The sequence below is a fragment of the Oryctolagus cuniculus genome, chromosome 11 (assembly GCF_051225735.1).
Source record: "Oryctolagus cuniculus isolate XC-2025 breed Fujian yellow rabbit chromosome 11, ASM5122573v1, whole genome shotgun sequence".
NCBI classification, from domain to species: Eukaryota; Metazoa; Chordata; class Mammalia; order Lagomorpha; family Leporidae; genus Oryctolagus; species Oryctolagus cuniculus.
The window spans coordinates 120171338-120188552 of NC_142877.1; the positions used below are offsets into that span (position 1 = coordinate 120171338).

General features: G+C 54.5%; 1 protein-coding gene across 4 annotated transcripts in view; it reads right to left on the reverse strand.

Moving 5' to 3' along the window:
• Window positions 1-431: 431 nt before the first annotated feature.
• SMC1B (structural maintenance of chromosomes 1B) overlaps window positions 432-17215 on the reverse strand; it is a 79556-nt gene continuing 62772 nt past the window's right edge. For all 4 annotated transcript variants that reach the window (XM_089307730.1, XM_070053033.2, XM_070053032.2 and 1 more), the window contains 7 exons: window positions 11634-11732; window positions 7999-8155; window positions 7422-7576; window positions 6388-6539; window positions 3745-3814; window positions 1700-1810; window positions 432-857 (listed from right to left, as the gene is read on the reverse strand). In XM_089307730.1, the coding sequence (XP_089163856.1) occupies window positions 756-857; window positions 1700-1810; window positions 3745-3814; window positions 6388-6539; window positions 7422-7576; window positions 7999-8155; window positions 11634-11732 (846 nt within the window). In that variant the 3' untranslated portion in view covers window positions 432-755. The remainder of the gene's footprint in view (window positions 858-1699; window positions 1811-3744; window positions 3815-6387; window positions 6540-7421; window positions 7577-7998; window positions 8156-11633; window positions 11733-17215) is intronic.

Consider the following 17215-nt stretch of genomic DNA (forward strand, 5'->3'; position numbering starts at 1 on the left):
GCCGAGCAGCCCCCCGGGACTCCTTCGCTGCATTTTGAAGCTCGCCCTCTGCCCGTCCCGCAGGTGGATGTCAGCGCACACAGTGCGGTGTTTGTGGGCTTCTCACCCACCTAGCGTGCAGAGCCGGCCCTTTTCCACTAACTTCCTTCTTTGTTTTGCCCCCAACCACCATGGTTGTGGTGTGTGCGTAGCCTGTGGGAGTCTGAGTTAACGCAGGAGCCAGGGCCGGCCCTAGAGAGGCGACAGACTCCAGTGTGGCAGCAGGTGACTCCTTGGCCATGCCCACATGGGTGGCTGCTGCCACCCCACTCAGAGCGAGCTTGCAGCGCACCGAAGGTCCCTGTCCACGGAGGGGAGTGTGCATTACTTCCTGAGGGGGCCCTCCCCTCCCACACCCGCTGCGTCTCGGAAGTCAGCTGTTACTCCCAGCATCAGACAAACCTAAAAAATGTATTTGGTTCTAAAGCTGCACAGTGGAGACCTCTGAGATTACGTTTTTATTGCTAGTTCAGTGTCACCATGCAGTTCCTCAAACCTCCCATAAAACCAGCTCCGACACCTGACTCCCCTGTAACCGCCGTCACTTGTAACTGAAGAATCAAGTGTTTTTCCCTTAAAGGTACCAGGCGAGATGACACGGACCTCCGTGTTCTGACGGGCTTGTTTGAGAACGAGGTTTTTAGGGGCGAACCTCATTCAGTGCCGTCAGGCACCTGCGAGCGTCGGCACAGCAGGCGGGAGCCTGGGGACGGCTCCTAACGGGACTCGTGCTGCCTCCTGCCGCCCTCTTGGCCGTCCGTGTCTGGATACTGAGAGAGGTCGAGGGTCAGGACGCGACTGAACATGCAGTCGTCTTGCTGGAGTGGAGAGAAGGCAGAAGTCAGTGCCCTGCTGGGGACGCGTCTCAGTGAAGGGGCAGCCTGGATTCACCTCACAAAGGGGGCTTCCTGCTCCCCACTCCCCCCAGCTGCCAGGTACCAACATGGTAGCCAGGTTTTACAGTCCTGTGGTGTGAGAATATCTTTTTTTTTCTTTAAAGGAATCATATTTCTTGAAAGGCAGAGCTACGGAGAGATCTTGCATGTGCTGGTTCACTCCCCAGTAGGCCGCAGCAGCCAGGGCTGGGCCAGGCCAAAACCAAGAGCCAGGAACAACTTCCGGGTCTCCTGTGTGGGTGCAGAGGCCCAAGCACTTGGACCACCTCCCACTGCTTTCCCAAGTGCATTAGCAGGGAGCTAGACCGGAAGTGGAGCAACTGGGACTGGATGGCAGCCGTGTTAGCCCACAGCGCCAGCCCCGAGGGTGTCCATTTCTCATGCACCGTACTCTCAGCTGGTCCCCGAAACAGCCACGCCGAGGGCACCAGACTACGTTTTTATCTTGGCAAAAAGGAAACCTCAAGAAGGAAAAGCTGTCAGCGCTGAGCGGCCTGGGCCGTGTCGCTCGGGTGCTTTCAGCGGGTTTAAGCAAGCCGCGTTCACATCTAACAGTTCGAGGAGACCCGGGTGTCTAAAGTTAGAGGAGAGACCCGGGTGTCTAAAGTTAGAGGAGAGACCCGGGTGTCCAGTCCGCCTTCTTCAGATGCTGGCTCCTTCCTGCAGCACGGTGCGCTGTGACACACCAGCATGCTGACAGCGCGCCGTGAGTCAGACACACAGCCTCTGCAGGTGTCGGTGTGGGACCTGCCTGGGGGCCTTACCTCTGGGTAGACGCCTATCAGGGCGTCCGCTCTGGAGTAGAACTCTTCCTTCAGGGAGATGACGATCATCTGGAACTGCTCCTGAGTCTGCTGCTGGATGTAGCTGGACACCTGGGCGGGGAGAACAGGCTCAGGAGGGCGGGCACCTGGGCAGGGCTGCTCCCGTCTGGGCGGACCATACCCGCCCCCGCTAAACCCCGAACAGCAGAACAGCTTAGAGTCTAGAACTTACAGAATCAAGCTCTAACTTGAACATACTTTTTTAAAAAATGTATCTGACAGAGTTATAGACAGTGAGAGACAGACAGAGAGGTCTTCCTTCCGTTGGTTCACTCCCCAAATGGCCGCCACGGCTGGTGCTGTGCCAATCCGAAGGCAGGAGCCAGGTGCTTCTCCTGGTCTCCCATGGGGTGCAGGGCCCAAGCACTTGGGCCATCCTCCACTGCCCTCCCGGGCCATAGCAGAGAGCTGGCCTGGAAGAGGGGCAACTGGGACAGAACCCGGCGCCCATATGGGATGCCGGTGCCACAGGCGGAGGATTAACCAAGTGAGCCACAGTGCCAGTCCCTCAATATACCTTTATAACAAAAATCACCACTTAGATATTTTATGAGGGTGAAGGGCTGGATTTTCACTGGGAGCTTCCTGGCTTGCCAATTCAAAGCCTGAAGATGGGAGAACTGTGGTGGGTATGTGCGTACTGTGGGCATATGTGTGTGTCATTACGTCAGTTGGGTTAGAAGTGAACCTGGGTGCTGGCACTGTGGTTGCTGCCTGCAGTGCCAGCATGCCATGTGGGCACGGGTTTGAGTCCCAGCTGCTCCACTATGGCCTGGGAAAGCAGAAGACACAGCCCAAGTCCTTGGGCCCCTGCGTCCAGTGGGAGACCCAGAAGCAGCTCCTGGCTTTGGACTGGCCTAGCCTCAGCTGTTACGGCCACTTGGGGAGTGAGCTGGCGGATGAAGACCTCTAACTCTGCCTTTCAAATAAAATCTAAATGTGAACCCTGCCACCTTCCGGGAACTCAACTCCAAGGATAAGCCTTACAGACACGAGTCTCGGCGTGCACACACAGGGCTGAAACTAGCAACAGGCTAACCAGCTCCTACTCGCCGACTCGGGTCCCAGTGAGAAGCTGGTGTCTCCCGTGCCCAGACTCCAGCTGTGCAGGCTGCGACGGCAGCGTCACGCGAGGAAGGAAACTTGGCAAAGAGGCTGAAGGCACAGGGGACTGCAGAGGCAATGGCTGGGGTAGTGACGGGAAGCCTGGCGGGGCCGGAGCCAGGAGACGCGGCACCCTGACCACGAGAGGGCGCACAGGTACCGCTTCCTGAGACAGCTGCCCTGCGCACCCCGCATTCAGCTGTGTGCCAGGAACCTAAATGGAGGTTTCACTAGAAGACAGGCACTAAGACCGAGGCCATGGAGGTGCCGCCGGTGCAGAGGAGAGGCAGAGCAGAAAGGCGGATTCCCCCACGGAGTGCGGGATGCAGAGGCCAACATGAGGGAGTCTCTCCCCAGCAGGCAGGTTCGCTGGCAGTCCGTGGGATTCTCCTTGCTGTTAACCAGGAGCTCCCAGCAGCCTCTGGGCGTGGAGTCAGGGCAGACACTGGCAGGAGGGGCACCCCTGGAGCCACGCACTGACCTTGGCGTGCTGACGAGGTTCTGAGACTGGCTCGAGGAGCAGTGTCAGCACAGAGGTTAACTGGGGACGTCTCGCTGGGATCGGGGAGGGAGGCTTTTGGGACGTGAGGATTTTATTTAAGGAAGTTACTCAACTACTTGTCGACCCTCGAGAGCCAGTACCTCTGCCGGGGACGCTCTGCTTCCCGGGGCCAGCACAGGCTCTGCCGGGAGTGACACTGCGGACTCCCGCGTGGGTCTCCCGGCAGCACGTGGGGAAGACTGCCCCAAGTCGCCTTCGGACACAGTGGAAACCTCGAGAGCATGGACGCTGCTGCCCCACTTCCCTGGCTGTGGGGGCCCCTGCCTTCTGCCTGGGATCTGAGCCTTGCTGCTGAGAGGGGAGGCGGAAAGAAACTCACTTTGCCGATGTTGGTGTTGTCCAGGGCTGCGTCCACTTCATCTAACACGAAGAACGGGGCAGGCCGGAAACTAGAAGAACAAAGGGCAGTTCCCTTTGCTTCACAAAAGAAGGACTGGCATACAGAGTGAGGCACGCTCTTCCGTCCAGGCGAGCTGCACGTTGCTGAACTGAACGTCAGCCAGCCTGCACCCCGTGTCCCCTGGGCCACGCGTAGTTGGGGTCGGTCGCCCTCTCCAAACACTGCTGGGACGTCCCGCCACCTGCTGCTGCCAGCTGGCAGAACCGCCCCTGAGCTCCCCGTGTTGCCTCTGTCAGCTCCCTTGGTGACGTCACTGCTCTCAAGACTGGAGCGGACTCGGCTCCTCCATCCTGTCCTGACCTCCACCTCCCCGTCCAGCCGAGCCTCTAACAGCACCTCAAATGCGTCCCAAAATCAAATTCCCCACCTGCCCCTCAACACCTATTCTGGTCATTTCCGTGGCGGGCAGCTCTCAATCGCTTGGCTGACTGGGCCCAAACCGAGGGTCACTTTTGACTCCTTACAGCCCATGTGCTGTGTGCCTTTTCCAAATACATTTTTTAAAAAGACTTATTTGAAAGGCAGAATTACCAGCTTGGGGGGTGTGGGGAGCAATCCGGACTAGACTAAGTTACTCGAATTAGGACTTATTCTATGCATCTGCTCTCCCACAATATGGCGCTGGGAGAGAAGTAAACAGCTTCCGCACAGCTGCCTCCAGTTCAACCAATTAACTGTAGGACTTGCTCCTGATTGGAGAGCAGCGTACTCAGCCGAGTTGGGATTGGCGGAGGAGGACTATAAAGGAGGAGAGAGACGGCATGCACCAAAAACATCTATGGGGAACATCTAGCTGAAGGAACACCTGTGCAGCCCCCGAGAAGAGCCGGCCGGCGGTGTGCCGCTCCCCTGCGGAAGTGGGGAATGTGGCCAGGGGGAACTGCCCTTCCACGGAGGTGGAAGGGATAGTAGCCAACCCGGGAAGAACCAGCAGCAAACCCGGGGAGGGCCGAGCAGACGAAAGAACAGCGCAGGGTCCTGTGTCGTTCCTCCACGAAGAGGGGGAGCGACAGGGGGGAAGAGGGAAGAAAGAGATCTTCCATCTGCTGGTTCACTCCCTAAATGGCCACAATAGCCAGGGCTGAGCCAGTCCAAAGCCAGGAGCTTCCTCTGGGTCTCCCATGTGGGTGCAGGGCCCCAAGGACTTGGGCCATCCTCCACTGCTTTCCCAGGCGCATTAGCAGGGAGCTGGTTGGGAAGCAGCGGCCCAGACTTAAACCAGCACCCACAGGGGATGCTGGCACTGCAGGTGATGGCTGCCAGCCATGGCCCCAATAAATTTTAAATGGCTGAGCAAGAGAGAGATTGCTTCTAACCGCTAGCTCGACCTCAGATGCCCACAACAGGCCAGGCCAAAGCCAGGAGCCACGGAACTCCCTCTGGTTCTCCCACACAGGTGGCAGGACCTGAGCACCTGGCCCATCTGCCGCCGCCTTGGGCACACCAGCAGGAAGCTGGCCGAGCAGCGGAGCAGCCAGCATGCAGCCAGCACTCTGCTCGGGGATGCGGGCATCCCAGGCGGTTCTGTGCCACAGCACCTGTCCATCTCTGAACAAATCCCATCTGCTCAGGCGCTCTCCTGTGTCCAACCACTCTGTTGTTAACAACAGCCTCGTGCTGCCCCTGCTGTGTGCAGCCTGTGCCCAGCCACCCATGCCAGGTGCGCTCTGGCCTCAGGCCCTTTGCACTTTCTGTCCTTCGTGTGTGGAACATCCTCTATGACTCTTATCCCTTCTCGTCATTGCTGCACTGTTACTTTCTCAAATACACCGTCACAAAGCTCTGAACATAAACCATGCCCTTATTTTCACTCTACAGGACTTGTCACTTTCTAGTACTCTCTGTATCAGCGATTCATTCACTAACTGACCTTATTATCTGTCTACCTCAACTAACGCGAGGTGCTTCTGTGGCATTGCCTTGTCCACAGCTCTCCCCGCTGGGACAGCACCTGGCACTTCACTGTCTGGTAGAAGCTGCCGAGCTGCTGCATAAACACAGGCGTGCCACCTGGTGCCCTGGCTCTGCTAGGCTTCCTCGTGCGGAGCCCCCGCCGCAGGGTCTCTCCGTGGCCTCTGGCCTCCTGAGACGGGCAGGTCTCGGCCATCAGCACGCTGTCTGTGCCTTCCTCTGAGGAGGCCAGCTGGCTGAGTCTCGGTGCACGTTTTGTTTCCTGATTTATCTTAGAGACAGGCCACTCTCCTCCGGGAAAATGAGGAGGTTCACTAGCTTTCTTGAGGACTAAAATGTTCTAGCTGAAGAGCAGAGCCCTGAATACAGGCTCCGCATATTTCTGTTGTGCTTGCTGGCGACCTGCTGTCACACCTGGCCACGCCAAGCACCACTCTTCCCCAACAAGCTGGACGATCGCTAGCGCTTGATGGGAGGAACTGAGGAGCAGCTGTGGAGGACCGAGCGCTCAGAGCTGCTGACCGGCTTCTGGTCTAAACACAGCCCCAGCTGATGGCTGAAGAGCCCCTTCTGCTCACACGCGGTAGTCTGCAGAAGCCCTGCTTTGGTTTCTGCTGTGACACAGAACCGTGCGGCTGTATGCGGCCTCACCTGTGAACGGCGAACAGGAGCGCCAGGGCCGCCACGCACTTCTCTCCCCCGGACAGATTGTCCATCGGCATGAAGCGCTTGCCCGGGGCCACGCAGTTGTAGCTAATTCCCTCCAAGTAAGGTTCTTCAGGGTTCTCGGGACTAAGGAATGCCTGAAACACACATCATTTCTTCAGCAACAAGAGAACAGCAATTGGTAAACCTCAACCCGGCGTCGCAGCAGAATTTACATGCCAAACATTCTGTCGGTTAGGTTTTCCTCCAGTGTGATGGAAAAACACAGTGCCCGTTACTAATGTATTCAGTTCTACATCCGTGGGGACACCAGGGTTCCCAGGCAGGGGAGAACATCCTAACACATCCAGGGATCCACCAGACTCCCACCAGACTGCCATGCGAAGCTCAGCAGCACAGGCCCCCAGGCTTAAAGACACCAAAACCCCCAACAAAAACTGTCTTCATTCAGTTCACTCATTGAGCCACTCCAGATGTTCAGTGAGCACCTGTTATGGGCCAGGCGCTACAGATACGGAGAACGAAGTTGAGATTCTTGGTCTCTCATCCAGGATCATCAAGTCTCAGTCACACGCACTCTACACAGCTACGTGCAGGGTGCTGCAAGTGGGATGCTGGTGGCTGGGTGGGACTCCCGCCTTTGCTACTCTGGTCAGCTCCACAGGTCAGCGCGTTCCCCAAGGACCTCCGTATCACCCCCACCCTCACCCCAGAGAGCCACAGTTCTGTAAAGTCACGTCACAGTCAGGCAACAGGATTTTAGATCTGAAAAGAACCTGGGAACCAAGTGATCTAACCCACTCATGTTTTGGATGAAGAAACAGGCTTGGAGAGGTCTGGACTGGTCCTGGCTGGCCAGTGTTGACTCACTGGGATCTAGAACAGAGAACTGACTCTGTCCCCAGAGGGAGGCACTCAAACGATGGGGCAGCGACTACTTCCCAGTGGAAGAAGAAGAAAGCCCGACACAGCGGTGACACTGAAGTCCCCACGCGGGCCGCAGGGTGGGCAGCACGCACCTGGGCACTGGTGTTTCTGCAGAGCTTCTTGTAGATCTGATCGATGGAGACCGAGACGTGCTCAAAGCACCGGCTGAAAAGATCGTATCTCCTCTTCTTCACGTGCTCGAACTCTTGCCTGCACATTCTGGCTTCCTTCCTGCTGGCCTCAAAGGCTGAGAGAATCAAGGTTCTTTGCTTAGAGACCACCAAGAGGCTTCTTACTTACACTACAAAATATTCTCCAAATTGGATTTTCAGTCTGTCTTGAGTCAATCTACCTTCAAAACCAACTCAACCAGCAATTCCCAGAGCTTAGCTCTTACAAACGATGAGCGCTTTTCAAACAGGACTCATTTCTAAAGGACACAAGTTCTGAGAGTTCTTGCCTATTTTACTGGTTTTTTGACAAAAGATAATTATCTGTTCTAAGATGAGCAATAAACCCAGTTTTAAGTTAAAGAACAGTTTTTAAAAAGGAAGCCACCAGCGATTGAGTATTAGAAGCACACAGTAATATAAGGCAACAGACAGGACTGGTATGTGTTATGGGAACCACAACACCCACAAACAGGATCTCGTCAACTAAAAACTTCACCATCTGTGGATTCTTGGAACTTGTCTCTGACGGTCTTCAAGTTCTCCAGGGCGCGCAGGTTGGGGGCTGCGGTCTTCAATAGGGTGTCCTCCTGGGACGCCACCTGCTGCAGCAGGAGCCGAAGATGGGCCTCAACCTCTTCGTCAGACTGCAGAGCCTGTTATTGGCAAAGAGCAACACCAACTGGCACAGCTTCTAGAGCCAAACTGCCAATGCAAGGCACACACACTGGCCCTGTCACCGCCGGCCCAGCCCCTTGCATCCCCTTCCCTCCTCCAGGCCCTGGGCCTGGAGCTGCAGTCACGCCCTAGTCATCCAGGCTCTTACACGGCTCTCGGGTTGTCTCTGCTGCTCTCCCAGAACACGCTGTCTCTCCTTACTGTAACCTGCTACACAGCCAGAGTTCACAGGGTACCTTCAGGCTACACTGATCATCCACTCTGTATCAGCGACTGAAGTCGATGGGAACTCTGCTGCTAAAAAGCTCACAAGGAGACGGAGACAGAAGCGGGCATCTGCAGCAGGGTGCAGGGACCTCCAGGCCTGCAGGTGGGAGGACTGCGCGGCAGAGGACTCAGCCCAGCTACAGGGAAACGTTAAAACCAGAATGACGGCTACAACTAACTTGACTGCGAGGGAACGGGACAAGTGCTGTAGACATGCCCTTCCAGAAAAGCCGTCTGGGCCGGCTGGCAGAGGCCCGTTAGCGCCGTGAGCAGCAGGGCCAGGCTGAGTCCTGGCTCCTCCAGCTCCGACCCAGCTCCCTGCACCTGGAAAGGAGCAGGTGATGGCCGCCCAGGAGACCCAGACAGGACTCCAGGGTCCTGCTGTGACGGGCATCTGGGGAATGAAACAGCATATGGAAGACTCTGCCCTTCAAGTGAACAAATGAGTAAAACTTAAACATGACAGAAGTGACGTTTTAATTCACTGAGAAGAGCTGGTGTGTAGCAGAGAAAAGCTGCCACCTGTGACGCCAGCATCCCATATGGGCGCTGGTTCAGGTCCCAGCTGCTCCACTTCCAACCCAGCTCCCTGCTGTGGCCTGGGAAAGGCAGTGGAGTGTTTGGGTCCCACGTGGGAGACTCCAAGGAAGCCCTGGCTTCTGGCTTCAGTCTAGCTCAGCCCTGCCTGTGGCAGCCATCTGGGGAGTGAGCCAGGGGATGTCAGAGTTCTGCCTTTCCCTCTGACTCTGACTTTCAAATAAAATAAATCTTTTAAAAAAAGATAAAAGAAAATTGTTGCTGAGAAGACTGCTTAACTTGGATACTTAAAAAATATATTCTTACCTCATACCATGTATTACAATAAATCTGATTAAACAAAAGAAAAGCATAACAAGAAGAAAATATTTAGAAATATCTCCTCAGTAATGTGGAAAAGGATTTACAATACAAGAGCAAAGGGAGGGCACTAACAGAAGACTACCAGGAAGACTACCCGTGGTCAGAAGGTGCTGCAAGGAGTGGCGCCGCCCTAACGGGAGGCGTGAACAGCACAGGAGAGGAAACCCAAGTGGCTGTGGCCGTGGCCACGCAGCACCGCTCTCACAGGCTCTCACAGGCTCCCATTCCTACCAGCTGTGCTGCTCGCCAGCTCACCCATCTCCCTCGGCGGTCCTGTGCCGTCACTGGATGGCCCTGCCTGGTCTAAGGTCCAATCTGCCACCCATCCCCCTGCCCAAGTGAGTGGCCCAGGAATAAACCTGTGACGACCCCATTCAGGCCACTGTGGTGAGGGGGACACTGGCTGAGGCTTTTCAGGAAAAACCGTTCTTCAATCTTGGAGAAACCATCTGGAAGGCAGGCCCTCTCTTCCCTGAAGGCTGTGGCTGTGGCTCTGAAAGCTAACAAGGGCTGCAGTGTGGCTCACAGAAGTAGCGCCAGGACGAAACCAACACACAGAGCGAGCACTGCAGCCATGGCCAGGTTGCAGTCACCTGCCATGCTCTGGGAGGGGCCCATGCCAGCTGAGGGCGCTGCTCTGGGACCCTGACGGCAAACCAGTCACCTGACATGCTCTGGGAGGGGCCCGTGCCAGCCGAGGGCGCTGCTCTGGGACCCTGATGGCAAACCAGTCACCTGCCATGCTCTGGGAGGGGCCCGTGCCAGCCGAGGGCGCTGCTCTGGGACCCTGACGGCAAACGCAGGACACCGGGTAGTCGGCTGCTTCGTTTACTGTAGGGCTTCGTGAAGGCTTCCACCATGCACGGAGCGTCTCCTGAGAGCAGCGACTGCTGTCTCCTGACTTATTAACAAATGGTATTTGGGCTTCCGTCCCTGTTCCTAGCACAGGGCTCCTAAAACCCTACTTCTAGAGTGGCAAGAATGAGGAATGTCTTGGTTACTCATGATAAGTCCTTCTCAGTGACCCCAAGCTGATGCTGGAGAGCTGATTCTTGTGGGACCGGGACTGGTGACCAAGGAATCACCATGGGATTGACTGGAAATTTCAGCCACCCTTCCTGGGGAGGAAAGGAAGAGGCTGGAGATGGAGTCCAGTCACTAACAGCCGATGATCTCATGCAGGGGTGGGAAACCTCTTCTCTGCCGAGAGCCATTTGGATACTTACAGTATCACATGAGGGCCAAATTATCAACTTAAAAACTAGCCTGCTATGGGGCTGGTGCTGTGGCGCAGCAGGTTAACGCCCTGGCCTGAAGCACCGGCATCCCATATGGGCGCCAGTTCTAGACCCGGCTGCTCCTCTTCCGATCCAGCTCTCTGCATGGTCTGGGATAGCAGTGGAGGATGGCCCAAGTGCTTGGGCCCCTGCACCAATGTGGGAGACCAGGAAGAAGTTCCTGGCTCCAAATACGCACAGCTTTGGCCATTGCGGCCATCTGGGGAGTGAACGAGTGGATGGAAGACCTCTCTCTCTGTTTCTACCTCTCCCTGTAACTCTTTCAAAAAAATAAAATAAACCTTTACAGAAACAAAACAAAACAAAAAACTAGCCTGCTACAGGTTTCCTGACTCCCGAGGCCCAGCTGTCGTTGTGGCAGGGCCAGGCCCAGACTTCCTACTCCTGATAATCGTGCCCATGTAACGAAGACTCAGTCTGGAGAGCCTCAGGTCACTGAGTGCACGGCACAGAGAGGCTGGGAGGGCTGCGTGTGCCTGGGGGGACCTGGGAATGCTGCCCTGTTCCCACACCTGGGCTTGAGCAGCCCTCCCTTTTGGCTGTCACCATGTGGTATCTCTACAACCAACCAGCCAGTGTAAGTGCTCCTCTCCTCTGGTTCTCTGAGCCACTGCAGGAAATGATCAAACACGAGGAGGGGCTGCGGGAACCTCAACGTGTAGGTGACCGGCCAGAAGTTCCGGAAGCCTGGACTTGTGCCTGGTGACAGGGAAGGGACAGCCTCCCGGGCTGAGTGTGTGCTCTGACGCTGACTGCGGGGGCGGCGTCAGAGCTGAGCTACCCAGCGCTCAGAGATCCGAGTAACTGCTTGGTGTGCAGGGGCCCCCGTATTCAGTGTCAGAGCGTTGAGAACCGTTTCTTTCTCCTCTGTGTATTTTTTTCAAAACCATCAGGAAATCTTCTTTAACACGTACACTATCATTTAAGAATGGTCCTGCAGTTTCCATCAGTGTCAGGTGGTGGTCATCAAGAACAGGAATCTTTCACTTACCTTCAAGTCCCCTCGGAGAGAGCGGTAGTCGATTTCAATGGCTTCTTCCTTTTCATAGATATCAGTTGTTGCCTGGGTGCTTTCTGCTTCGGTTCCCAGCTGAAAAACACACCAGGCTGTTTCCTCGGTGGCTGAAGTGGGGCGTCTCTCTTCGTCCATCTACCCCAGCCCCCCAGCAGCATGTCACCACAGATCACAGGCTGACACCTTACGAGGCCACGATGCTGGCCTTGGTCTCGATGCAGCTGCACTGTGCGCCAGGGCCCTGTTCCAACCACACGGGCCTGTGGCCACAGCCACCTGGGCTGTGTGCGCCACTTCACCTCCATCTCTACTCACCGGCTGCCTTCCCTCAGGTCGTCCTGGCCTCCCTCTAAGGTGGCAGACTCACTGCTGCCAGAGGACTGTGTTCCCTCTCCAGCTCTTTCTTTTCCATGTATCCACACTAGACACAAATACTCACCCTGCTTATCATCTTGTCAGTTTGCTCATCTCTCCCTACTACAATGTGACAGAGGATTTCTGGCTGTCACATTCACTGCTGTACTCAGTGCCCAGTCCAACGACTGACAAAATATTTCAATTTCAATATATGTTACTCTCCGAACAAAGGAGGGAGTGGGAAAGAAGGGACAAATCAATGCGCAGTTGTTCTGCCGCAGGCTGGCGTTGGTGTAATGCTGATACCCAAAACAAAGACTAAAAACTGAAAGGGAAACAACTGTCAGTCACTCCTTTGTAGATATTCTCAGTTGAATCAAACTCAAAGGAACTACTTTTAGAATTAAACATACATTTTATATATTATACATTATGTTGGCCGGCGCCGTGGCTCACTGGCTAATCCTCCACCTGCGGCGCTGGCACACGGGGTTCTAGTCCCGGTCGGGGCGCCGGATTCTGTCCTGGTTGCTCCCCTTCCAGGCCAGCTCTCTGCTGTGGCCTGGGAGTGCAGTGGAGGATGGCCCAAGTGCTTGGGCCCTGCACCCCATGGGAGACCAGGAGAAGCACCTGGCTCCTGGCTTCGGGTTGGTGCAGTGCACCAGCCATAGCAGCCATTTGGGGGGTGAACCAATGGAAGGAAGACCTTTCTCTCTGTCTCTCTCTCTCAGTCTAACTCTGCCTGTCAACAACAACAACAACAAGGAGTTCGTGTAGCTTTGTAACAAACGGCCATGCTGCCTTCCACAGCTGCCGCACGAGAGCTCCTGCAGCTCCACACCCTCCCGTCACTGCCAGGTTCTAGGTTCCGGCCGTTCTGGTGTGTGTGCAGTGGCATCTCATTTAATTTTCCTGATGCCATATGATGTGACATCTTTTAAAATGCTTTGATACATTGTTAAATCAGGTTTTCTCGTTCTTAAATTTTAGGAGTACTTTGTGTATTTTGGATAAATATTTTATCAGGAATGTCTTACAAATATTTTCTCCCAGTCTTAGCTTATCTTTGCGTCAGTGCCTTTCCAGTGTCTCTCTCTCTCTCTCTCTCTTTTTTTTTTTAATTTTTGACAGGCAGAGTGGACAGTGAGAGAGAGACAGAGAGAAGGGTCTTCCTTTGCCACTGGTTCACCCTCCAATGGCCGCCGTGGCCAGCGTGCTGTGGCCGGCGCACCGCGCTCATCCGAAGGCAGGAGCCAGGTGCTTCTCCTGGTGTCCCATGGGGTGCAGGGCCCAAGCACTTGGGCCATCCTCCACTGCACTCCCTGGCCACAGCAGAGAGCTGGCCTGGAAGAGGGGCAACCGGGACAGAATCTGGCGCCCTGACCGGAACTAGAACCCAGTGTGCCGGCGCTGCAAGGTTGAGGATTAGCCTATTGAGCCGTGGCGCCGGCTTCCAGTGTGTCTTACAGAGCATAAGTGTCTCAGGCTAGTGAAGTCCAGCTGACCAGTTACTCAGGTCACGGACTGTCCTGCTGGGTATCTAAAAGGACATTCCCAGCACCTGCCTGGCATGCTCGGAGCTTTCTGTACGGAGCTTCGGTGTCTGCCCTTCACTTGGGACGTTCTTAATCATCACTGTCTCAAATATTGCTTCTTTCTTCTAGAACACACATTACATTTGGTGTGGCTGTCCTGTCATTTCTAGAAAACTTGTTCTTTTCTCCTGAAGTCTTTTTTTCTTTTGCTTTTTAGTTCTGGAGGCACCTCTAGAGATCTCCAGCTCAGAGCCTTCTCAGTGGCATACCCAGTCCACCGACGAGCCCACGGGAAGCATCTTCACCGCTGTTACTGCTTTCACTCTATCATTTCTTTTTGGTTGGTTCTTAGAATTTCCATGTCTCTTACGTTTCCCACCTGTCCTTGTGTGCTGTCTACATTATTCAGTGGAGTCTTACCAATATCTGTTTTCTCCTGGCAAACTTCTGTCCTTGGGCCATAAACTTCACATGTGCTTCTCGGTTGTTTTTCTTCCATTGATGTGACAGAATGAGCAGAGCTGGCTGGAGCTGGCTATTTCCCTTTGCCGAATTAGGTGTTTTTTTTTGTTTTTTTTGTTTTTTTTTTTTTTGACAGGCAGAGTGGACAGTGAGAGAGAGAAACAGAGAGAAAGGTCTTCCTTTGCCATTGGTTCACCCTCCAATGGCTGCCGCACCGTGCTGATCTGATGGCAGGAGCCAGGTACTTATCCTGGTCTCCCATGGGGTGCAGGGCCCAAGCACTTGGGCCATCCTCCACTGCACTCCCTGGCCACAGCAGAGAGCTGGCCTGGAAGAGGGGCAACCGGGACAGAATCTGGCGCCCCGACCGGGACTAGAACCCAGTGTGCCGGCGCCGCAAAGCGGAGGATTAGCCTAGTGAGCCGCGGCGCCGGCCCGAATTAGGTTTTAAAAACCCCTGAAGGTTAGGTCTGGCTAGAAGTTTCTGCTGAGGGTAGACCGTGTTGAAAAGCTTCATCAGTTCTTTGGAGTGGGTTGCTATAAAACCCTGAGCTGGGGCCTGCCCATTCTCGGGCTTCTGGCTCACCATGAGATCTTCTTCCACTTGTACTCCACCACCTGCCATGGGTTGCTTTTTTTTTTTTTTTTAATTTATTTCGAAGTCAGAATTACAGAGAGAGAGGGAGAGCCAGAGAGAGAGAGAGCCAGAGCCAGAGAGAGAGAGAGAGAGATTCTATCTACTGGTTCACTCCCAAGATGGCTGCAACAGCCTAGGCTATGCTTCATCCAGGTCTCCCACATGGGTGGAAGGGGTCCAAACATGTGGGCCATCTTCTGCTGCTTTCTCAGGACTTTAGCAGGGAGCTGTATGGAAAGTGGAGCCACCAGGACAGGAACTGCAGCCCAGATGGGACTGCTGCACGTGCTGGCTTTACCTGGTGTGCCATAACATGTGCACACGGGCCTTTGACAGAGTCAAAACCTGTAACAGGCCGTTTGGACTTTGAACTTATAAAACTGTGAATTAAATAAACATTTTTATCTATTTAAGTGAGCTGTCTCAGGTATTTCACTGTAGTAACAAAAAACTGATTAATACATCCTGAAACAAATGTGCAAAGTCTCATGGGGTTGGCACTGTGGTGCAGCAAGTTAAGCTACTGCCTGCAGTGCTAGCATCCCATATGGGGGTCGGTTTGAATCCTGCCTGCTGCACTTCCTATCCAGCTCCTTGAACTTGTGCCTGGGAAAGCAACAGAAAGACGGAGCAAGTCCTTGGGCCCCTGCCACCCATGCGGGAGACCCAAAGAAGCTCCTGGCTTTGCCCTGGCCCAGTCTGGCCATCACAGCCATTTGGGGAGTGAGCCAGCAGATGGAAGCTCTCTCTGCCTCTCCTCACTCTCTGTAACTCTGCCTTTCGAACAAATAAAATATTTTTTTAAAAATGTGAAACGTCTTTCATGCTAATGAAGTAGTAAATACCTTCACATTCATGGTAGGTATGTGAGAAAATAACCCACCAACTGAAAGAACAATGGGCAAACAGCAGCAACACTGTCTGAACCGCAGTATGTATGTGGGTGTAAGGCAATCAAAGTGCCTCCTCCTCGACTCCGCCTTGTAGTGAAATTCTCCCAGAGCTGCTCTGCCCTGTGAACAGCCTTCGGCTTTCTGCTGCAGCACAGCGAGTGCTGTCTCCTGCTCCCATCAGTTCTGCTGCTAACAGACCTGTTCTCCCTCCTTCCACGCAGACCCACCAGAGTGGGGGCGTGATACAGAGGGAGCCAATCAGAATTCTTCCCCATGGCTTTTGCGAGAGGAGGAAGGCAGAGACCTCTTTCACTGAGGGAAAGCTGGCCTGAGAGAAAACAGCCAGTCCCTAAGGAGCAGGAGTTCTGACGGCACCAAAGTTCCGGGGTTCAGCCCCGCGTGAGAACCGTGCCAGCTCTTTCCTTTACTCCCGCTGTTCTCTCTAACCTACAGCCAGTTGTGCTGGGGTCACTGTCCTCAGGAGAGGGTTTCTCCTTCCCTCCCCTCATGTCCGGAACGCGATCTCTACTCAACACAGGGAAAGAAAGGCATTTTGAGTACAGTACCACATCAGAATCAAGCTATGAAAGGTTGTCAACATTAGCAAGGGAAAAACTTGTTTTATATAGCCAAAGGACTTAAAGCCTCTTCTGGAACAGAAAAGTGGACAGAACTGAATGGGTCTCGCGTGTCAGGTGATGGGGCGGCGAGGAGGAGGGGTGTGGGGTGGAGACCAGAGAGAAGACGCTCACAGGGGCTGGTAGTTGGCACAGAGGTTAAGACGCTGTATCCACAGTGTCTGGGTTTGGGTCTTGGCTCCATTCCTGATTCCTGATTCCTGCTAATGCATACCCTGAGAGGCACGGGTGATGGGGTTCAAGGCTGGGTCTCTCCTGCTTATGTGACACCTGGACTGAGATCCCAGGTCCTCCTTTCAACCTGACAAGTCTGGCTGTTGCAGGCATCTGGGGAGTGAGCCAACAGATGGGAGATCTCTCTTTCCATCTTTATATCCCTCAAATAAATAAAACTTAAGCAAAAGAAGAGACATACTGATACTCAGTAAGAACTCACAGCTGACTTAAGAACAAGCAAATAACAATCTCCACTATCCTCTGGGTTAGCTGCCAGTAAGACATTCTTGGGGCTGGCACTGCACTGCAGCCTGTGGAATAGCAGGGTAAGCCACTGCCTGCAACACTGACACCCCGTATGAGCTGGGTTCCAGCCCTGGCTGCTCCACTTCCAACCCAGTTCTCTGCTAATGCGCCTGGGAGCAATGGAAAATGGCCCAAGTCTTTGGGCCCCTCCCACCCACGTGGGAGACCCAGATGAAGCTCCTGGCTTCAGCCTGGCCCAGTTCTGGCCATTGCAGCCATCTGGGAAGTGAACCAGCAGATGGAAGATCTCCGTCTCTCTGTAACTCTGCCTTTCAAATAAAGAAAGCACTAAAAAAGTGAAAAGGGGGACCAGTGCTGTGGTGTAGTAGGTTAAGTATCTACCTGCAGTGTCGGCATTCCACATGGGTGCCGGCTTGAGTCCTGGCTGTTCCACTTCCAATCCAGCTCTCTGCTGATGGCCTGGGAGAGCTGCGGAAGATGGCCAAGTGCCTAGGCCACTGCATCTGCTGAGCGACCCAGAAGCTCTTGGCTTTGGATCAAGCTCAGCTTCTGG